Genomic DNA, 24,601 nt, shown 5'->3' on the forward strand with positions numbered 1-24,601 from the left:
AACTACTGTGTTTTCAACATTGTTTTCACCATGTTTTTTGGCAGTATGATCTGCCTTCTGTTAAAGCTCTGTGAACAGTTTAAAGGACAGCAGCATTGTAAACTCAGTGTCATGCAATACAGAAAATGTTCTGGATCAGCACTTCAGTGGATGCTCTCTGAAGCAATGATGATAGTCTTGTCTGATTAATGATTTTCCATTTTCAAAATAAACAGTAAATCATGGAAGCATTAGAGGAATGCTTCTGAGAACTGAATTTATTCAGACATTTGTCAGAAGTCTATAAGTTTTTTCAGAATAATAACGTGAAGATAGACTTATGATGCTTGTCCCATTCATTCATGAACATACAAACCACAGCATACTTATGGGTTTTAAATGACTTTATATGAGTAGGGAGGTGTGAGAGAAAGCAAAAGGCTGAAAAAGGTCTGTAATTTCAGCATCTAAAAAAGTAAATTTATCTCGTTATTGTGCAGCATATAGAGATATTTCTTCATTTCCATAGACACCCTAATTTGTTGAGTGGTAAGACTTATTATTTTTTGTATGTTGCATGTAAATTATATGAAGGATTGTTTTAGTGGATCCAGAGCTGCCTGTTTTTACTGAAGAAAATATCAATCAGAAATGAGCAATATATTTTTTCCATCAAGAGTACCTTTTTTAAAAAAAAAATTAACTTGAGCATTTCATATGGTATAAGACAATTTCGATTTCATCATCATATAAAACTCCAAATCCTTTATAATAAATGTGAATGCAAAATGGCAGCCTACACTTGGTATTCTACTAATAATTTCAAATAAATTAATGTCTTTTATTTGTATAATAATAAATAACAATAATGTAAATCTCAGATGGCACTGTTTTTGATGATGTTGTGAGAAAATGTTTAGAACTTACTATATCATTAGCATTTGACATTCAGTACTTGGAAAGACTAATTTTTTTGTAATATTTTATTGATTGTTTTCAAACTTTAATTCTTTTATTATGGGGTAGTGATATTTAGACTTTGAAGTCTAGCTTCAAACAAAAAATGTCAGATCCAGAAACTTAATAGAAAATGTGAAACTTAGAGCTGTTCTATTGGTTTTATGAAGTTATAAACACTGTAGTGCCTTTGTGTATACATTCTAGAACATTTGCAAACACATTCTAGAACATTTGCAAAATGGTGTGTGCATCCTAACTGTATTTTATAACAGGTTAAGTAAAAGAAGATACTTGTCTCAAAGAAGATACTTGATTTCTCATTTTTGTTTTGCAATTAGTTATAAATGCATGTTGAACTTCTTCCTGATTTCCTGATTTCCTGAAGAAGTAGTGGTTGAAAGCAACAAAGCCAATTCAACTCTGAAGAGTATGCTCTGCTAAATATTTATAGGACTAAAGGTTAAATGTTCTAGCCAAAGGCCTGGTTATTTTTTATTGAATGCTCACTGAAAGTTTATTTCCAAAGAGTTGAACAGAAATTTAAAGTAGGGTTGGAAACACTATGGTGTATTGATTTGGTTGGGCTTCTGCAGTTTCTTTGGAAGTAGTTCAAAACAGTCCAATACTCAACTACTGATGGCCTTTGTCTGCCCAAATTTGCAACTTACTCGCCAGGATGAGTGCAATTAAACTTTAAATGAAAATTTCCTATATGGAAAATGCTAGAATTTTGAATTCTGTAGCATATTAGTTGGTAATCACTTTTTGCTTCTGCACATGATGCTCACACTCAATACTCTGGATGGTTCTCTGTAGCTGTGCTTTCTGTTAGTCGTTCTAGGCACAGCTAACCACTGACCACTCTCCATGATTACCATCAATTGCATCTTCCACTCCACTTTACCAGTCTGTAGCTGTGCTCTGCTTATGTTTGAATGCTAACTAGGGTTACAAGAGTTCCTGCAATGCTTAGAAAGTTTTTAAGTAACACCAATGTAAGTAGGACCCAAAAAGTATGTTTGTGTTAGAAGAGAACTCCTGGATGAATTCCCTGTGCTGTCTAAGAAATTACCAAAATGCTCTTTACCTATATCCTTTGTTGCAAGATAACGAATTTTAGAATCCAGTATCATCTTTCCACATCCCAAGGCATATTTTCCTGGTGGTTCTTATAAATCCAAATTTTCTTTCAGATTTTCAGTGTTGCTGCTATTCGCAAAAATATTTAAAATATTGTGAATTGTTAAGTAATCATACATTTCACTTTTTTCTGACATATTCTGGTTAGTCTTCAGACACTACGATGGATGACCATATACCCATTCTTGTTATTTTAGCCTTCATACATGCAATTTCATGTATGCTTCCCTTTTTTAAAGATTATATTAATTTTTAGTGGTACTAACATAATTTATTATTTCAGTTATTTCAAAATATTTATGTGTTTTCTTGTCTTTGAAATCTGAACAGTAACATTATTTATCAGACCTGTCACTCTGATATGCTATTTAATAGGCCCATTCAGTGAGTTCAAAGCAGAACTTGTGTTTTCAGGCTTAACTCCAACAGTATCCAGAAGATTACAAAGACCTCTCTGCAGAAGGTAACATTCAGTAGAAATTATTTTCAGCCAGTCACATGGATTTTCTGTTGCTTTTATTCACCTACTGTGCGATTGTTGTTATTTTTCTTTTATCCCTCAATAAAGGGAAAGTGAGTTCTCAACTTTTTCTAAGTAAAATAAATTTATCCTAAAATTAATTTATTTTTCTGAGGATCTGTGTTTAGACATCAGTTATTTCCTATTATTATATAAAACTGTTGATTTTTAAGCAGAGGTCATTTATTACAAAAAGCATTCCATTTATAAATTGACTGCACAATACACTTTATTTTATTTAGTAAGTGAAATGGTTTATGTATTTCCCATTTAAATTTTTTGTCTTAGGTTCAACTATTATAGAAAAACACGCTATAGCAACAAGATTTAGGGCTTAAGGGTTGCAAATGTGTGACGTTTCTCAATCTAAAGTTTGGCCAAAGAGGATTTAAATGTTTTTAAAAGTCTAATATATTTTAAAAGGTGAAAAGAAAGTAAAAATACTGCATGGAGTATTTTCTTCTAGTTCAGTAAATTCCTGTTTAAAATGTTGTTTGAAGCTCATCTAATTCCCTTGACTCCTAATTTTTTTGCTTTTCTGTGAGGATTCAATATTGTAAGTAGGAAGCTTTTTTTTTTTTGGATCCATGGAATCTTCTCTATAATCCTTTAATGAAATCCTTAGTAATTCAAAATGATGACTATCCATTGTCTAGGGAATACTTTTTTTCATGATTATACATGAAGAAAGATTTTCAGAGAGAATATTCACAATTTTCATATCTTTGGTTTTCTGGCATATTCCTCATCTTTTTATTTTAACCTGCAAAGATTCAGTTATAATTTTCTAGGCAAACCATGAAACTATGTAACGTGAAAGTTGCTTAGAGAAAAACTCAGTTTAAATCATAATTTTATAAACTACATCAAAATCTTCACTGATGTTTGTAGAGACTCAATGAATAAATAATAAAAGTAAACAGACAGTAGAAGATGCCGGTTGGATTATAGTTGTGATAATTTAAATATAGTTAACAGCAGCAATCAATTAGCATGCAATCAGGAGATGCATTTCATCCAAACTGAAAAATCACAAAGCTAGCACATTTCACTTGTTTCTTGACTGCTATGCTCTCCAGGGGTTCACAAACTGATTGGTTTTCATGCCGTGCATAAATCATTGCTCTTTCTGCCAGTGAGTGTGAAGAATGAGCTGCAGGCCCCTGAAGTAAACTCTTCCTCTAAAACAATCAGTCTTATCCCATAAAATAGTAGGCTAAATCTTAAAGTAGCTTGTTCTGCTATTAATTACTTTGTGACTCAATTAATTTTTAAATAATTTAAGTGTCTATTGCTACTATCCTCTTTTAGCTCCATCTGAAGTGGTTTTTTCCTTTGACGTGGGAAATGGACCTAGTGAAGTCATAGTGCAATCACGCCATTCCTTAAATGACAACCAGTGGCATTATGTGAAGGCTGAACGAAATGTCAAAGAGGCTTCCTTACAAATAGATCAGCTTCCTCAAAGATCTCACAGTGCTCCACCTGATGGACATATTCGCTTGCAGCTCAACAGCCAGCTTTTTGTAGGTAGGTGCTCCATTGAATATTTCCTAATTATCAAAATAAAAATATGAAAATGCTGGGGTGAGGAGGGGAAAAAAAAGTGTTGGCAACCAGATATTTTGAAAATGCTTTGTATGATGACATGAGACACTTTGTGAGAAATTTGTGGAGATATTCACTATTTTGAGATTATAGATCTCAAAGTGCCTTGGCCAATATTTACTCCAGGACAGGATTTCAAATGAAGTTTACTTCTTTTGAAGGACAATCCAAGGATCTAGATTTACACCTTTTTTTGAGAGGATAAGTAATCTACTGAAGGAAGTTGTGCCATTTCTGTACTTTCAAGGAAATTTTGTTGTGTCTCTTTACCCACAGCTTCTCAGGTTAAAACACAACATTAAGGTATTTAAAGATAATGTTGGAAAAGTAGAAATGGCATAAAAAAGAATTAATTAGCATTTATTTAGCTATTATAGAAAGCTATATAGAGCTATGTGTTATAGCCACAGTAGTGTTCTTAATGTAATATTGCCTTATGATGAATTCATAAGTTTCTGGTGTAAATGTATGTTGTACAGCATAAGAGCATTTAAAGCAGGCCCTACTTTTATAAAGACCTTTTTTTATGTCTGCTCTGAGAAACTCATACTAAATTAATATAAGTTTTATTTGCTGTATATTGGGGAGGAATTAATTTAAGGGAAATAGTGTTCTTAAACTGTAGCTAGAAAAAATGTGAATGCTTGTGAAAGAAATGAAATAAGGTGGGAATTCTTGTATGCTCTGACAAAAAATTTGTACCTGTGCCTCAAAAAGTATCAAGGGAAGAAGATGGAGACTAGACCAAACATTGAAAAATTTTATATTTTGATTAAAAGCATAGAGAAAAAAAAATATATCCAATATATATTCATATATGCAATATATCCAAATATATCCATAACAAAAAAATATACCAAATGAGTACATTGTTACAGTTACAGTGGAGTTAGGAGAAGTTTTGAGATTAGTTTATATTCACAGTAAGACACTAGATCTATTAATGGAAAGATCATATTTCTGTATTTTAAATTGTAAATTGTGTTGCTGCTGTCTGACTTGACTTGCCATGTAACTGCTATTACATGAATACCTAAAATTAGATTAACGAAATGGTCTAATGCTATTTGTGTTTTGGCACTATCAAGTGTAAAGATTTTTCTAATTATTTAGACAATTAGTTGGTCTTTGCTTTTTCTAATCCTCCTCCTAAAAATCTAATAATAATAATAATATCCTGTAATAACAGTTGCACTTTCTGGCAACTTTTTGGCCATTGAATAGAGTGATACTTTTTGTCAAATAATCTGGAAAATTCGAGTAGAATTATATACTCTTGTCCATGGACCTGACATTATGAAAACTTTTGAGTTATCTACAGGCAAGTTGTCTAGCTTGTTTTCTTCAGATAATGTTCGTTCAGGTGAATAATTGTACCGGAATAGTGGCTTTGTTTTGCATCTGGTGCTATGTCTTCTTTTTTCACTCTGAAAATTCGCGGAGGTCTGGGATTAATTTAAGGATTTAGAGAAAAATGAAATATAGATTGTCTTTAGAATGACATTTGCAGAGGCACTCTTTACTTACAAGTCGTCTTCTTAGTAATCTAGTACCTTCCTTAGTCACCAGTCACTCACTCAGTAACATATGAAGACTGTGATCTCTTCAGGTTAAAACACTCATTATTTCTTGTGAAGAAGTAAAGTTGTATACACTCTCATTTTTCAAAATCAGAACTAAAGCCTAAAGCAGCCCTCAAAACCATAGAATCATAAACTTGTAGAGTGATTAGGATTGAAAGGGACCTTAATGTAGTTCCAATTTCTTGCCACTTTAACAGACATGACATAAAATTGCCACCACCAGGTAGTTTTGTTCCCTTATAACTGAAAATAACAATAACTATGTCAAGATATTCCATGTTACATGAAGAATTATACAAACTTTGAGGAAACTTAAAATGAATGATCACATGGAAATATTTATCCAAACGAGAACTGGAAATGTATGAGAATTATAGTTTACAGACTCACGCATTGTGGAATATTTTCTGCTTTTGCTTTTTAAAAGAGAGCAAAGGACAATAAATGTCAAAGTTGTGCAACAAAGGACAAGAGAGAGATGGTATGTAGGTTGCACACCTTGCTAAGCAACACAGATGAATAAAATGTTAGGTATCATGAAATGCACTAAAAATAAGGAACAGTTAAAAAAAAAAATTGAATCAACTACTCTTGTTAGTCTTAGGATTGCTCTGTATAGTTATCATCTGTGCTTAGTAGTCAGGTATAACCTGGCTGGTATTCCTCTGCATAGAAGGGCATTAACCTTCCTGTTATTGAAGAATAGACACAGCTTCCTTCTGAGACAAAGTATATCAGAACAGACTGAGGAGTATCATAGAATCTTTAAGGTTGGAAAAAACCTCCAAGTTCACTAAGCCTAATCTTTGAATGAACATGACCTTGTCAACTAAACCACAGCACTAAATGCCACATTCAGTTTATTGAGCATTTCCAGGAGTCAGGACTTCACAACATCCCTGAGCAGCCTATTCCAATGCTTAATCACCCTTTCAGTGCAGAAATTTCCCCTGATGTCCAACATGAACATGCCCTGGCACAGTTTGAGATTATGACCTCTTGTCCTGTCACTGTTTGCATGGGAGGAGAGGCACACCCTCACCTGGCTGCACACTCCTTTCAGGCAATTGTAGAGAGCCTCCTTTTCTCAAAGCTGAACAACCCCAGTTCCCTCAGCTGCTTCTCATATGAATTACTCTCTCAACCCTTTTAACCAGTCCATTCCCTGTCTCCTGGCACACTCCATCTCCTCAGTGTCTTTCTTGTAGTGAGGGGCCCAGAGCTCGAGGTGTGGCCTCACCTGTGCTGAGAACAGGGGGACAGTCACTGCTCTGCTCCTGCTGCCACACTGTTGCTGATACAGGCCAGGATACCATTGGCTTTCCTGACCACCTGGGCACAGCTGGCCCACAGCTGCTCGCCAGCAACCCCAGATCACTTTCCAGAAGGCAGCTTTCAGTCACTCTCCTCTAAGCCTAAAGTCTTAGTCACTCGCCTCCCCTCCCCTGCCCTCCCCTCCCCTCCCCTCCCCTCCCCTCCCCTCCCCTCCCCTCCCCTCCCCTCCCCTCCCCCGCCCTCCCCTCTCCTCCCCTTCTGTGAATTAATAGAGTTTTCAAGGGCTCTCTGTAATTACTTGACAAAACAGAAATCAGATGTACATTTAAAACTACTTATAAATATTTTCACATGGATAAGGTTGTGTCTTAGAAAGTCATAATATACTGTTCATAGGCTATTAAGTAGGCTTAACTATTAAGATGTTTTTACGTATCAGTTATTTTAAAGTATAAAAGCTCCTATAAATTTATTTTCAGGTGGAACAGCATCCAGGCAGAAGGGATTTTTGGGATGCATTCGTTCATTACGGTTGAATGGAATGGCCCTTGATCTGGAAGAGAGAGCAAAGATAACACCAGGAGTTGAACCAGGCTGTCCTGGACATTGTAGCAGCTATGGTAACCTGTGTCACAATGGTGGAAAATGTAGAGAGAAATACAGTGGATTTTCCTGTGACTGCAGTTTCTCAGCCTATGCTGGTCCATTCTGCAAGAAAGGCAAGCATATCTTTTAGCTTTATCAGTTACTGAAAACAGGACCATACAATCCAGATCAAGATCTTCACATCCCCTTAGGGATATGTTTAAATGCTTGCAAAATGTTCAGTTTGCGTAATGTTGGTAAATATTCAGCTGAATTTACTCAGTATCTGTTAGTTTTGCTAAACACTGTTCTTTCAGAAATAACTTCAATATATGCCATTTAAGCAAGAACCATATTACCTGAGAGGATCAGCATCTTCCTGCAACTTTTTGATTCTTTGGTACTATAGTAAATCTAGGAAATATATTTGTATGGTAAAGCATTTGGAATTCTGTCTTTCAAATAGTAATCTCAAAACTCAGTCTGAGTCTGGAAAACAAACCAAGAAACAGAAGAAATTTAATCTACTTTTTGTGGTAAGAAGAAAGGTCTCTGCAAAGAGGACTGAGCCCATTTTCCAAGTCTTTGGTGAAGTTATCATACTGATAGATGATCATCACAAATCTTCACATCTGAATTTCAAAAATGGAAGTTTATCTAGAAGTTTTGGTGTTTACATATCATTCAGATTTGCAAAAAAAATTGCTTCTTCCATGTATTAAATGCATTCTGCAAAGTACTAAACATCTCATATTTCAGAACTTAATGTTCCTCTAAGTTAGCACAAAATCTGCCCTGTCATCACTGCCACCACAAAAGTGAGGGACCCATTAGAAGACTTTCCATATCTAGCACTGCTGATCTAATGCCACTGTATGAGGAACAGTGTTTTCCTCCTCTGCATCCATAGAGAATAATGGTCGCACTGTAATATTCAGCAACCACAGTGACAGAGTAGCTTTTGTTGCTAACAGTGTTTGATGACCTAAATAATATCTTACTGTCAGCTTTTTTTGTCAAATACTCGGCCAGATTACAGAAAATTCAAGATATTTTTCCAAAGTGTGAAAGCTGTGATCCAAAACACTAAGACAATTGCTTTTAGTAGAAAACAGCTATGAGAAATCACAGAATTACAGAAACCTTCTATAAGTGATTTGTGCATAAGAAAACCATAAACTACTTTATATTTTCCTTTTCTTTTTCCCCCTGACCAGTCTCTTGTACCACATATGTGTTTCAGGCTAAATCTAATCTATATGTTAGGATTTAAATTACTGCACCCACGTCTTTGTAGGAGCAGTATACATAGAACACAATATATTGTGTTTGAGGACTGGGAGGATCAATAGAAAATATCCTAGAAAAAAATGCGCTTCTTCTGCTTTTGCCCTAAACCAAATTGTGCCTTATACTTCTATGTAATTCTAAATGTTAGTTTCATTTATATTTACTTTTTAGCTTTATCACAATAGTTTAGTACGCATTTTATTTTCTTCTGTGGTGTGGCAGTGTTAAAAAAAATAACCAACCAACCAACCAAAATAAAAGATCTCTAGTGTTATTTTGCATTATATTTAAATATTTAATTATATTTTGTTTCAGAGATCTCTGCCTACTTTTGGACTGGCACTTCTGTGACATATAACTTTCAAGAATACTACACATTAGCTAAAAATTCCAGTTCTCATGCTTCTTCTTTCTATGCGGACATGACATTGACCCGGGAAGAAATTACATTTGCCTTTCGAACAACTCGGACACCAAGCTTACTGCTCTATGTCAGCTCCTTCTACAAGGAATACCTCTCGGTCATTCTCACCAGGAACGGTGAGTTTTCAGATTGGATGTCTGGAAACACTAATGAACATCATAAGTGTCAGCTCAGATTCTCTCTGACTTCCAGGCCTGAATCACAAACTATGTATTGTCCTGTTGTTTCTTTAGAAAGTATGTTTTCCAGCTGCATCAAGCAACTCTTTCCACAGGAAAAACATTCTTCCTACTGTACTTTCAACTCCCACTACAGTTTTTTTATTGTGTTGTCAAAAATGTTTATTTCTGAAAATCCTTTAGAATTGTTTGGGTTTTAAAGTTTGGAAATGAAAATTAAAACTTACCTGAGCTGCGTTATACTCATGAGGCCTATTAATTGCCATCCTCAAAATAAATAATGAAATAAAATCCTTTTGAAAGTGTATTATCCATTTCCCAAATTAATCAGAGGTCATTTCATTAAATTGATTTCATAAGCTACTTATATACCAATGAAAATATATACATACATATCTGTAAAAGTACATGTAACATTTATTGATGCTTCTATTTAAGCTAAAAATTAATTGTTAATTGGATCTTTCTCTTCCATTCTTTCCTCTAAGTCTAGGTTTGTTTTATTTATTTAAGTAAAAAAAAAGCACAGACTGACTTAAATCTTCAGGTTTATAAACAAAGACTCTTCGCAGTCACAGTGGTTCTGTGCGCAAGGAAGGTTCTCTGCTTTCCTAGACACATATTTGGATATAGAATAACTGCATTATCCTCCCCATGTGACATGAAACGTGTTGTTCATGACTGCCTGGGTCTAATACGGGCCTTGATTTTTCTAGTGTGATTTGAAAGTTGTGGTCCATCTGCAGCTGAGAAGGAATTTTTGACCAGGAAATTGCCTCTGTGTTCTCCTCTGAGTCTTTGTGTGATTGTGTACAGATGGTATTCTGTGAGTTAACTATAGGGAATGGAAAGTGAACTGGGAGTTAGTACACTGCATTCTATTTAATTTTCAAATGGTCAGAGGTTTACAGGACTGGACTGGGAAAACGTTATTCAGGAATTATGAGTTATGTTTGATAAGTCACAATTATGGGAGCTACTAGACTGAGTCTTTCTCAGTTGAATTTTGAAAGTAATTATAAAATTTCTGCCCAAATTTTAACTCAATAATCAAAACTGGGACAACTTATGACTATTTTTGCCACTATATCCTTCTTCCAACATTGCTATTACTCATTCTGTTGCCTTTAGTTTCTCACTTATATCCATTTCTCATGGCTAAATCCTTAAACAAATCAAGCATTTGTTTTGCCCTTGAAGTACCCCTGCAAAGCAGTATATAATCTATACTGCTTATAGTGTGTGTAGTGTACTACAGTTTTTTTCTCTTTATCTCTGCAGGGAGTTTACAGGTTAGGTACAAGTTAGATAGCCATCAAGATCCTGATGTCTTCAGCATCACTTTCAAAAGCATGGCTGATGGACAACTACAACATGTGAAGATTAACAGAGAGGAGGAAAAGCTCTTTGTAGAGGTAATTCTGTTGGGGGGGAAGTAAATTATCATAGAAAAGTAGACATGCAGAATGAAGTAACTACTTGCAACAAGTCAATTACCCCCAAATAAAATGTGCCCTCATATCTCAAGTAATCAAAACAAAGTTAACACTCTCATCATGCACAGTCAAAATTAATGTTAGCCAATCTCTTTGATGTTAATTTTGTTTATTTTAAAAGGTCATTATCAGCTCATAATTTTATATGAAAATGCAGTTAATTGTTTGATGGTTAAATTTTCAAAATTTGGTAAACTTATATGACTGCTGTTGTTTCTTTTGGGTCTGGCATTTTCATTTTTTTATTTTTCATTATTTTTTATTTAAATTATGCATTTAACTACAGTACAAATATACTATACACCCAGATAAAAAAAATTAAAGTCTATTTGTGGCCTCTTTTTACATCATGAAATTAATGTGGCTAGTAAGGGGGATATTTTTGTTCTTTTTGTGGAAATTTCATGAAAAAATAAAAACATTTATTTTGCTTATGGTTGATACTAACATGCAAAAAAGTTTTTTGTTTTTTTTTTTAATTTTAAATTCAAAGTGTATGTTACAATTTAGTATTTTGAGGTAGAACCTGGTTTGTAATGGTACTTGTCTTGATGTTGTTGTAGAGGTACCCTGAGAAGCAGAATATTTACAATATAATATTTGATGATTGTTAAGTTAAATATTGAGTGCCTTTTTAAAATGAAAAAAGACTTTTTCATATTCTTAAAGGTTTGCTATTTTTATTCATATTAGAGGTGAAAAAAGAAGGAATCAGCCAAATCAATAAGATAAATAAAGGCTTATTAAGTGGGATGCTTAAGAATATGAGTTATAATCAGTGATCTGAGGAAGCTGAGATTCTATTTCCTGATGAGTTTTTATGCTATAAATAACAAATGCTTCCCTCAGACACTCTTATTTTTAGCCTTGAGCTTGCCTGGTTTTTCTGAAAATATTGACTACTACATCTTCTTCCATTGTTCTACTTTGTTCCTCACTCTATCATTCTATAGGTTAACCAGAAGGAAAGAATGAAGTTTATTCTGTCTTCAGGCACAGAATTCAATGCAATCAAGTCTCTCACACTTGGCAAGATTTTAGGTAAGTGGAACACTGCAGTGTTTTCTAAAACTACAGGGTTTTCTAAAACATGCATCAAAATGTCATCGTGAGACATGGAAAATAACGCGAATGCCATTGAAAGACATTTGTTGTTGTGGATTTACTTTGACACAGAGTCACAATCAAGTTAGAAACTTCAGTCTTGTTGAAATACAGATATAATCACAAATAAGTGCTTCCTGAAAAAATTATCAAGTGGGTTCCATTAAAAATAATTGTACACTTCTCTCTCATTTTGCAATCAAGCATTAAGAAATACAACTTTGTTTTCCATGCTGGAGAAAAAAACAAATCAAATTCAAATAGTACAAAAAGATGATATAATACTATTAATCATGTATCATACTTGAAAAACTTCCTGTGATTAGATTTTGATGCAAACAATTGTGAAGAATATGGTAATGTAAGTCAAATCGGTTGGAGATTCTATATCTCATGATGAGTCTTCAAAATATGCCTGTTTCTCTTGAATAAGAATGAAAATGAAATTTACCTATCTACAATGACCATTTTTTATGTTCTTAAAGGAAAATAGCAATAGCCTAGACTAAAATTCTCAAGATCTTGTTATTTCCTACCTTTCACATTGGTAAAACCCAATGAGAGAGGAAGATTTGATGCTGGTGCAAATTTAAAGGATATTTCTCTTTAAATTAATTTCACAGAATCATAGAGTGTTTTGGGTTGAAAAGGACATAAAAAATCATGTAGTTCCAACACCCCTGCTGTGTTCTGGAACACCTTCATCCAGACCAGGTCATTCAAAGCTTCTGCCACTGGCTACTTCCCATGAGGACATGCACTGCTTCCCTAGGCAATCTGTTCCAGTGTCTCTCACCCACAAAGGCGTAGAATTTATTCCTCATTTCCAGACTAAATCTACAACTGTTAAGTTTAAAGCCATTCTCCTCTGTCCTATTACTACAGGCACATGTCAAATGCTACTCGTCAGCTTTCTTGTAGCCTCCTTTAGGTATTGGAAGACTCACCTTGGAGGCTTTTCTTCTTCAAGCTTGAACAACTGCAACACTCTCAGACACTCTTTATAGGAGAGCTGCTCCAGTACTTTGATCATCTTCATGGTCCTCCTCTAGATGTTCTCTAACAAGTCCATGCCTTTCTTGTGCTGGGAACCCCAGAGCTGAATGCAGTGTTCCAGGTGGGGCCTCACCAGAGCAGATCAGAGGCACAGAGTCACCTCCCTTGCTCTGCTGGACCCGATGCTTTGGATGCAGCCCAGAATCATGGAATGGCCTGGATTGGAAGGCACCTAAAAGATTGCCTAGTTCCAACCTCCCTGTGATGGGCAGGAACACCTTCTACTAGACCAGGTTTCTCAGAACTGCATCCAGTCTGGCCCTGAGCAGTCCCAGAATACAAATGGCATTTGGACTGTGAGTGCACATTGCTGGCCCATGTTGTGCTTCTTGTCCACCAACACCCCCAAGTCCTTCTCCTCAGGGCTGCTCTCAAGCCGTTTACCCCCCAAGTCTGTATTGATATTGGGGATTGCCCAGATCCAGGTGCATAACTTTACACTTGCCATTGTTGAATTTCATGATTCACTTGGTTCCAGTCTCAAACATGCCTCTAGGTGGCATTCCATCTCCCAGGTGTGTCAATGGAGACATTCAGTTTAGTGTCATCCACAGACTTGCTTCAGATGCACTCAATCCTACCCTTGGTGTCACTAGAGAAGACATTGAGCAGAAATGGTATCAGTGTGGGCCCCAGGGGAGCAGCACCTGTCACCAATCCCTGTTTAGACATTGAGCTGCTGTACGCAAATATTTGAGTAAGGAGATCCAATTAATTCTTTATCTGCCAAATAGGTGGCTGTTGTTTTCAATTATGAGTGTTATCTATAACAGGTAGTAGAATAATTTTAAATATATAATAAAATGCATACAGTGATAGTTATTTTTATGAGAATAATTACCAAATGCTTAATAGCTTAAAATGTATTAAAGAAATTTAGAAACCATGTTTATAGACCATAAAAAAAAATCTTAGTTATTGTTTAGTTATCATTAGGAGAATCTCAGTGTAGCTGATTTGTTTTCTTACTGGAAAACTAAGTACCTCTAACACAAACAGAAATATATATTTTTGAAATGTAGATTTTAAAACTAAAACTCACAGTCCAGAAAAGAACTAGAGTGTAGATGTGCACAGAAAATGGAAAAGAGAATGATCACTTAAGCATAACTTTAAAGCAATATGAGCTGAAATATAAACCACGACAAGAAAATTGATACGAACATTTCCAAACTTTACAATTTGTTGATAAATTTGAATCAGGAATGTATAATATTTTGAAGTGTTGTAATTTATTGCAGTCACACTCATGTAAGGCTAATACCACAGTGGCCAGTACAGATTAAAAGCTTCTTTTATCTTTGTTATATAACACCAAAAATTATATCCATTTACTTAAAAATGCATTTGGTGAAATTTATGGAAATTTACATTTTTAGACAAATTGCATATTGGTCTTTTGACCAGGACCAATATTATGTCTTCCAAAGAGCCATACAGTTACAAAATTTCAGAGGTGGAATTTTCTTCAGTTATATGATGACTTTGCAATGACAGCAGTGCAAAGCAGAGTTACAATGACCTCAAGTGGGTCACTTAATCCAATTTGACTCAGAATCTGTCCTGAAGAAAACATATATTTCTCCCCCTTTCAAATGAGAGTTATTATTTCTTTTAGAAATCTGATTGCTTTTCATTCTGATTCCTGTGAAGTCCTATCTAGAGTCTGAAGAAGACTTCATGACGGCAGAGGAAAAAAGTAATGAATGTTTGTTGCAGTGAAGAGGTCTAAACATAAGGAGTTAACAAAATGTGAAATCATGTATTTCTTGTACTTAAAGATGTTCAGGAAAACCACACAAGGAAGGGTTTTTTTTAATAGTGTTATCTTCAGTTGGAGAAGTACTTTTCTGAACTCTTCTTCATGCATTTGAGCATGACTTACTTTTTTTCTTCAAACTAAACTTGTGCAAAATCTCCTGCTCCAGCTGGATCCCTGTAAATCTATGGGACCTATTCAAGCAAGAATACTCAAAAAACTGGCTGATGTCACTGCTAGGCCTCTCTCAGTGGTTTTTGAATAATGGAATCTGTACAAGTTCCAGTTGACTGGAAGCTTGCTGATGTTGTCCCAGTTTTCAGTAAGGGTATGAAGGCTGACCCAAGAAACTACAAGCCTGTCAGTCTCACTTCAGTGCCTGGTATAATTATTGAGAAGGTTAATCTGGAAGGCACTGAAAAACAGCTGAAGGACAATGCAGTCATTAATCACAGCCAGTACAGGTCCATGAGAGGAAAATCTTGCTTATGAAACCAAATTGATCAAGGGAAGCCAGCTGACATAATCTTTTTCAGTAAATCTTTTGAAGCTGTCTCTCACAGGATCCTTCTGGACCTAATATCCAGCTCACAGCTGGATAAACACATCTTGGGATGGGTGAACAACTGGGTTACAGATCAGGCACAATGGGTTACAGTGAATGGGGTGACATCAGACTGGGAACCTGTCACTGTCCTGTGCTCTTCAACACCTTGATAAGTTACTTAGATGCAGGACTGGAAGGTACAGTAAGTTTGCCAGTGATAAAAATTTAAGAGGAACTATTGTCTCCCTTGAAGGCGCAGAGAGAGGCCCCACAGAGAGATAGCAACAATTTAGAGGGCTGGGAAGTTGCCTACTGTATGAAGTTTAACAGAATCTGTAATTGGATGCAAGGACATAATAGGGAATGAGATGCTGGGAAGCAGCACTGCAGAAAGGGACCTGGGTTCTATGGCGAGTTGAACATGAGCCAGCAGTGCCCTGGCAGCCAGGAGGGACAACCCTGTCCTGGAGGGCTTCAGGCACAGCATCACCAGCCGGGCAAAGGAGGGGATTGTCCCTCTCAGCTCTGAGCTGGGGCAGCCTCACCTCGAGGTGTGAAGTTTTGGGTGATGTAATGGAAGATATAAAGCATCACAGCTCTTTTCTTAAAATGTTCTAATAGGAGCTGTATATCTGATGTATTTCTTTGTGACTGCTTCTCAAGGACAAATGATTGAAACAGTTAAAGAGAATTACTGAGTGCATTTTGCTTTTTTAGGGATCTTTCTTGTTTGTTTAAATTAAGAAGACAATATAGGTGGAGTAATTTTGTCTATGGTGAACTTGGGTACACTTAGCAAATTAATTGCTCTTAAGATACTTAAGGAAGCATAGCTTCAGTTTACAGTAATATACAGTCCCCAATAAACAACTTGTGACTGTTTTTGAGTGTCACTTTCAGTCAGTTAAATTTTACTTAGTGGGAAAGTGGATGATGGTGGTCTTCCCCAAGCCCCTTCACTTTTATTATCAAGATTAAATCAATATAAAGCTTTACTTTATCCCAGCAATATTTTCTAGTCAAGGACTCAAGTGAAATCAAAGGATTTAAAATATTTCCTTTCCTATTATACATATATAGAGTTTAATAAATTATTTGTTTAGGAACTAAAAAATAATAGAAACTACTCTCCTCTTGAGGTTTTCAATATGGCTCATACTTAGAGATATATTTTTATCACAGGAGGTTTGAGAAAATATTTTCTTGCTACTTCAGTGTTAATATTTTTCTTAAAGCATCCCATCCTGGCAGATCCTTCAGTGCATAGATACTAAAAACAGCTGCAAAGAAAGTAGAGACAGCCAACATCTTATGTAATCCATCCATGTAGGTGAGAAGACTTTTGGCTGGCATCCATCTATCAAGTAGTCTATTATCACTGCACTAAGCAGAGATTAGTTGAGGAAAATGCTACTCTGCTATATTGCAACATTCTATCTGAAGACATTATCCCATTTTTCACTATTAGCCTAAACTTTATTGAGGATTGTACTGTAAAACTTAAAATATTATGGTAGTTATTGTAAAGATCACAAGTTCATTTGTGGGTTTCAGGACAAGTTGGAAGTGAAAATTAATGAGATAAAATTCCCACTTCATTTGCAAACTTATTTCTGAGTCCTCCTTTTATAACTAATACTTCCAGAAATTTTGCTTGAATTGGACCTGTCAGAGTAAAGAAACTCTTTCCTGCATCAAAAGTAGTGCATTAGTGAGCATTTCTTGTGAATTGACAGAGAATTCTAACATGCACAGTACTTGTCATATTGGTAGACAGAGTGAGGAGGTATCTTTTTTTTTTTTTTCCCCTCCCCCTTTGTAGTACCAATAATGGTATCATATCTTAAAATGTGTAGTAAATTTGAACACTATTTATTTTTTAAATTTTCACAGAAAATATCTTGATGGATTTCCAGGATCTGAGGATCTGAGATCTTCAGGGTTTTTGTTTTGACAGACTTGGTGGTTCTGGAATGGAGTAGATATATGCGTCTATGGAATGAATATATTCCAAAATTATTCATTTATGAGAAGAAATCCAATAAAATGCATTTTTCTGGAATCCATTCTTCAATATTATATTTTGCAGAGTCAAAAATGTTGCATTTTCATTTAAATGCTTTGTTTACACTAGAAACTTTTTGCTTTGGAACTTGCTATAGGAATTTAAAGGCATTTCCCTCAGCAGATTACCAATTGTCATCTGTTCAAAAAAAAATGGGGGTAGGCTTGAGTGGGCCTGACTGTCTTTTCATTAAATCAGACAAGAAAGGGATTCAGTGAATCTACATATGTTGCTGCAATTCAAATATACTCAGAGGAACACAGGTTAATTATTCATTTATTCTTCTGACACTTTATTTTGTACATTTGTACTATGATTAATTGTGTTCTGTTCCTTTTGATTAACAGAAAACAGCGATGTAGATGAGGAGACTATGAAGGCAAACTCTCAGGGGTTTGTTGGCTGTCTATCTTCAGTGCAGTTCAACCACATTGCTCCTTTGAAAGCTGCACTGCACCACAGTAGCTCAGCCCCTGTCATTGTAAAAGGGCGTTTCACTGAATCCAACTGTGGTACTTTAACTGGAGCTGACTCAACATCAAGTGAAACAACCCATTCATTTGCAGGTAGCATATGGTTATCACTTGTTCTGATCTCTGAAGCAAAATCCAAATAGAATACTCATGACCTGAATCACAACTGACTTTTTATTTTTCCATGTGGGTTAACATCTCAGGAGTAGTTTGTAAATAATTCTCTTTTATATGTACTTACTTTCTTTTTTCTAGCTTTTCTCTTTTCATCTGAATGTTTGCATTTTTTTTTTATCTCTGCAAAGTGTCATCTACATTAATGTTCTGTGCATGCTTACTGACCCACACTACTGCTACTGTACCGTATTGTAAATGAACTATAACAGCATGAGAATTTCTTAAAAAACACATCTCCTATTTGTCTGTCATTTTCTTTTTTTTTTTTTTTTCTGCTGCAGATCACTCTGGACCAATAGATGAGGGAAAGCCCTTAGCTAATGCAATCAGAAGTGACTCTGCAATTATTGGAGGTAATAGGGACTGCAAAAAATCCACAGGAACCATTTTTTCCTTACTGTGAATCTGTTAGTGATGAAGTCAGTTTAGCTTTGTGTGCATACAGAAACTAGTAAAACTCTTCATTTTCACTACACTTAGTAGACTGATAAAAGTCAAGCATTGTTTTAAAATACAATTGATCACCCTTTCTTATTACATAAATTTAGCTGTGTTTTCATGTATTGAAACATTCTGCTGAAAAACAAGGTAGTAAGGACAGAATTTCAACTTGCATAATAGTGGAGTCTATGACTATAAAAAGTACTTGGATTTGTTGTGAAAAAGCATATATTTAAGAAAGAACCATCATTTCTTCTTGACTTTGCCAAAAATTACCTTTTGCTACAAAGTCAAGTTTAAAATCTGCTCTAATAAATCTGAGCAACAAAGACTTTTTCTTGAGAATATGAGGTTTAACACTGCTTGAATCAATCCTCTGACAGTCTGAGGAAATTTTATCCTGGTTTCCTGCTGTTTAGAAGAAAATGTACCCTTGGAAAGACTTTCACATGCATTGATTTACACCTTAAAATTCATGTTAAAAATATATATATATAATAATAATAATAGGCTTGAAATATAATATCTCTTCATTTTCTTCGTATTTCTTTTGGACATATTTATCAGCTCAGATAGAACTACAAATGACCATTCATAAACTTTTTTTGAAATACTTTTTTTTATCAGAATAGAGGAAAAACCATGTAGAATTCAGTTACTTCTGAACTGAATATGGTAATAGCTCCTTTACAGTTTATGCCTATCAGAACAAATAGAGCATGAAGCTTAGGATAGATGTGTGTGCTTAAAGTAAAGGAATGATAATCAGGATATACAGGTTCCACCACTGTGCCTTTCTGGATGATTGTCCTTAAGATCTATCTCATATGAATCCTATGTGAAGGATCCATCTCAAATGGACACTCATATGAAATCTACCAGTTCTGCCTCTTTAGCAGAAATTAGGAGTACTCAAGTGAGCCTTAACAGGCACAGTTTGGGGTTGGGGACCCTTATCAGAAACTGAACTCCTTTTACCAGAATTGAGGTAAGCATATGTCTCTGTCAGTTCAATTTTTCTTTCAAGGCATAGTATCTTCTGTGACAATCATCCTTTGTGAGAATTTCTAGGAGTAGTTCTTCTTTTAGGAGGAGGTGAGGAAAGAAAACTTGTTTTCACTCATGAAGATGATGTTTTGGCAGTAGAATTCTGTTTCAATTTGCATAGATACTTTGACAGAAAGGGCAGTGGGATGAAAAGGTCACCCCCTCTGTCTTTTAAATTCTGAAAATATTTACTTTCTAAGAGTTTTTAAAGCCTCAGTAGACAAAGGAAATAATGGAATTTAGTAGAATAAAACTGGCCAGGCTTTTCATTGGAAGTTAAAATCATTTAGGTCTATGATTTAGGATATGAGTTAGGTCTATGAGTCAGGATAAGAACTTGCAGTCACTTTTGCATCTTCCATTTACCTGCTATGATCAGTGCATGCAAAAGCACACTGCATGACCAGTGACCTTTAAGAAAGTGGTACCAAAGACACTAAAATGAGATTATTAAGCCTAGAAGCTTCCCTGTTTCTAAAGTGATACTTATGTCTGTATAATTTTATATACACACCAAATGAGAATTTTACCACTGATTTCAAGGAAAGTCAGGCTTTAAAGATATGTTTTTTGAGTTTTTTACATGTCTGTCTTTGTCAAAACTTGCTTTACTGTTTCAAGATTGATATTATTTTACATAAGTTTCTGTACATAAAGATCAATATGTACTAGATAACAGTGTGGGTGAGGATTTTTAAGTGTGCTAACAACAATTTTTTTAAATTCAAGCTATAATAAGTACAATCCTTTTAACATAATAATAATAATAGTACTTTTTTTTATGCTAAACACATTTGGGAATATACAAATTTTCACAATATCACAATTTTTCTAGTGCCTATGTTTGTTTAAAAGTCAAAACAAAGCAAACTGTGTGACATTCAGTAAAATTTAAGGTTAAACACTCTTAAATTAATATAACTGAGAATGTTATCAGTTCAGCTATTTCAGACAAAACAAATGTATAGAAAAGTCCTTAGAGAGAGCATCTACTGTGATTGAAATCAAAGAATGACTGTTCTAGTTAATCTAAATAAAATCAAGATTTACTTTGATTGCAAAGTCCATTTCAGAAAAGGATCTACTGTATTAAAACTTTTCTATTCCTACAATGATGGATGGCTGCTCATAGCTGATCAAGAAAATTGGCATTTGCTGAATTTTGGATGCTCTGTTTTTATCCACAGTGCTGAGGGACTAGGTATTTTTATTTTTCTTGCAGTGGTGACCAAGTTGTGCAATAGACTGTCCTTTTGTCTACTGTAACTAAGCCACTGCATTACAACTGTTTTCCAGACTGCTTAGTGTTTTTTCCATCACAACAGCCTAGTCCTATTTTCTGCCTCTTTGACAAACATGATCCATTTCCCTTCTGTTTCACATCTCCTCAAATTCCTCCCCTGCCCATCCTCTGACTCATGAAGCTAAGGTCCTAAGACCATTATGACAGGATGAATGAGGAAGAGAGGAGGTGGGCTGGCAGTCTGTAAGGACTTGCTTATCTCTGTGAGAAATATCTCACCTTACTATTCCTTATCTGCAGTGGCTTGAGTTCCCAAACCAGCAGAGATCTAGGGCCTGAAGTGAAGGAGAAAAATCCTCTTATTGAAAATACTCTAAGGCCCCTAGTGGTTTTCCATTCAAAAATTTCAGAAATTATAGTCATCTGTGGATTTTATATTATCATTATTTTTAGCAGAGTGCAAAATTTCAAAAGAATCACCATGAAACTTATATTAGAGTGCTGTTTCTGATTTGAAAGCAGCTATGTCTCCTAATTTCTCAGGCTTTCCTGTAAGAAATCACATTTCCATTATGTGATGTAGTCATTCCTCCTTTGTCCTGTTCTCTGGCCTACATGTTATTATTTGTCTGTCCTTTCTCATTGCTTTTTTCTCTTTTCTTCTTGTAGGTGTGATAGCAGTTGTCATATTCATCCTACTTTGCATCACGGCCATAGCCATACGCATTTACAAAAAAAGCATATACTCAAAAAATGAGACAAAAGGATCTGAAAATGAAGACAGTGCTGAATCTGCATTGAAAAGTGAGCTCAGCATGCAAAACACAGCCAATGAAAATCAAAAGGAATACTTCTTCTGATTGTCATTAATGATTTAATCTAATATAATAAGGTGACAGTCTGATTTTCTTGCTAAGCCAGGGGGCTCTCATTGGACAGAAAAAGTTCTTGCACACTACTCTAAATGCAATGGATTTGAGATTTACTATACTCGATATGTTCAGTCTCAGTGATTGCTGTAGCAGGCCTCTTTAAATTACATGCATTCCTTAGCTATTATACCGTAAATGCATTTTATGTAACAGTGAATTAGATATTGTAACCAATTTCATTGTTGGTAGTTTCCGACTGTTCTAGTGTGACCTTCTACAAATGAAGTTTAATGTACACACTGAATATGATTTCTGAATGGGAAAATTGTTATGAATTTATTCCTATCCTTTTCTTTAAAATTGGATTGATGATTTTTGTTCAAGGTGAAAGGTAGATTCTTATACTTTGTGTTACTAAAGAAATTCCGCTGTGCTGCATTATGGTGATCCGTCTTACTTCCTCAAACTGAAAATGCCTTTTGAGCTGCTGTTGGCTGGTGTCAGCATCTGCTTGTGAGCCATGGCATTTGATGACCAGAACAAACTGTATTTATTTCCCCTGGGATGTGACTGATATCTTCATTATCCCTTCCGTTTGGTGGGCTTAGCAGAACTGAAGAGTGTACAGTAGGTTGAAATACTTTAAAATCTCTTTTGCAGCAGATTTTCACTTATGGTCAGGTGGTGGTACCTAGAGACTCATGCACATTCTGGGTATTTTAAATAAAATATGGGGGAAAAATGCAAGACCTTTGCTTGGAAAGTAAAATGCTAACAATAGTTAATTTATCAAGAGTGAAAACACCAAAAGATGATCAAGGTTACTGTCCCTAGAAATTAGTGATGATGCTTCTGTCAAGAAGTAATGCTCAGTGCACTATCTGGGATGTATTCACTGGAACTGTTGTATCTGTGATTTGATCCAGACCTCAAGACTAATTTTTTCCAAGTTATAGGAATTATACAGAGTCTGCTACATGAACACTTTTGATCTGCACTCTTAATAGCACCTACTATACCTCTGTGAGATAAGGTCCGATTACACCACTCAAAATTAAACTTTCGTCAGGTGCTTACTATGCTGACAGAGTAAATGAAAGCTATCTATGTTGTATGAACAAATTGTTAGATATGAAGGCTAGATTTATGTTGTCTTAAAAAAAGATTGTAATATTACTTTAGACACCGTAGGGTATATGAAATGCCTGTGTGGTTTGACGTAAATATCATAGATTCTACAGAAGGTGTGTGTCTTTTGAGAAGAGACAAACAGGAGTTGGGTAGAAGGCATCATAAATGGCATTAGATGACAATATTTAGGTAACTGACCCACACAAAACATTTTTCTGTTTTCCCAGTCAGATCACTTGGTGTCTAGGGCTTGGATCTGAGAAAACAGGATTTCTGTGACCTTGTACACTTGAGTTTGAAATTTAAATATCTTCCAGAATTGATTTATATCTACTCCCATTGAAAGCAATGAGAACAGTCATTGTTTTTCTATTTGAAGAATCACAGCTAGACCCTAGATTGTGAAGTTTAGAAGATGTTTATCATAGGTGCCCAACAACATTATAAAGACATGGAAAACTGACATGGTATGCCAAAACCTTTAATATGTCAATTTCTTTACATAAATAGCAATTGTAAATATAAATGTCCAGTGGATATTTTCATTTAAAACTTATTTTCTTCCATTAGTCTTCACTTTCTACCAAAAATTCTACCATTCCTTTCCACTTATTCCCTTCTATACAGATTTACTTAATTTTTAGAAAAAATTTATTTCCTTTTTTGGGTGCCTGGATGCTCTGCAATCATAAATTATTCAGATTAACATGTAGTGCTTACTTGTTTTCAGTTCTGCAATTCTGCTTGCATCTCTGAGAGATTCATCAGGCTGAGGACCCAGGATCAAAACTGTATCCATGTTGTGGTACAGTTTTCTCCATGATAAGAGGTCACCTTTAGAAAGGCTAGAGTACTGGACTATTCCAAATAAGTGATGAAAATATCCTGTTAGTGGATGAGGAGTGGTGGAGGTGAAACCCTCGCATGAGCCATGACAAGAAGACCTTGAGTTATTAGGTTTACTGATTGGAACCTTCTCATCCACCTACTTTGAAGTGAAAAATTGTGATTCCTTTTTGAGGCTGTGACCTAAATTGCATTAAATTTGAGATGAGCCCTCTCATGGACTTCACTGCAACCAAAGCCTCTGCGTTTCAGGAGGTTTTCCCCTTCTTCTGTAGAAATGTAGGTATCCACCTCTTAGTGCCACTTATATGAACAGATTCATCTCCAGGGGTGTGTCCCAGTCAACTCCATTTTTTATTGTTGTGGGATGTAGTAACAATGTGGGACAAAACCTACAAGACAATGATGATTATAGTACACCAAAGCAGATATTTTGATTAAATTATAAAAGGCAGATTGTCTTTTATCTTGACTCTCATATGAAAATTGCTCATATAAACTTAATAAAGCCTAAAGTTTACCCACAACAGGACAGGTTGGAAGAATGTAAACCTAACTCTTCAATCACTTGCTCTTAGTTTTATTGCCTTGTAAAGTTTTATTGTGCGTCTTCATGGAGAGAAAGTTCTCATTCCTTGCTATTTTTTGTTCCAAGTGAATATTTTCTTTCTCTATTCCTCAGAATTTTTAAAAGGAACAGGAAGGGAAAAGCTTAGTAAAATCCCTATTTCAGAGACTAGCTAAAAAGGTGGAGGAGGATAAAAATGCCTGTATGAGTGCCACATTATTTCATTCAAAGGC

The 24,601-nt window shown here is 35.2% G+C and overlaps 1 protein-coding gene across 1 annotated transcript in view; it reads left to right on the top strand.

The window, feature by feature from the left end:
- The window catches only part of CNTNAP4 (contactin associated protein family member 4), a 202,251-nt gene extending 179,896 nt beyond the window's left edge, over positions 1–22,355 (top strand). Inside the window, exons 17-24 of the mRNA XM_005522734.3 lie at positions 3,911–4,129; positions 7,545–7,784; positions 9,256–9,480; positions 10,825–10,958; positions 11,993–12,080; positions 17,918–18,136; positions 18,502–18,573; positions 21,621–22,355. Coding sequence (XP_005522791.1) covers positions 3,911–4,129; positions 7,545–7,784; positions 9,256–9,480; positions 10,825–10,958; positions 11,993–12,080; positions 17,918–18,136; positions 18,502–18,573; positions 21,621–21,811 — 1,388 coding nt within the window. The 3' untranslated portion in view covers positions 21,812–22,355. The remainder of the gene's footprint in view (positions 1–3,910; positions 4,130–7,544; positions 7,785–9,255; positions 9,481–10,824; positions 10,959–11,992; positions 12,081–17,917; positions 18,137–18,501; positions 18,574–21,620) is intronic.
- The last annotated feature ends 2,246 nt before the right edge of the window (positions 22,356–24,601 follow it).

This window comes from Pseudopodoces humilis, chromosome 4 (assembly GCF_049639895.1).
Source record: "Pseudopodoces humilis isolate 2021_Gansu_Grassland_sample_001 chromosome 4, ASM4963989v1, whole genome shotgun sequence".
NCBI classification, from domain to species: domain Eukaryota; kingdom Metazoa; phylum Chordata; class Aves; order Passeriformes; family Paridae; genus Pseudopodoces; species Pseudopodoces humilis.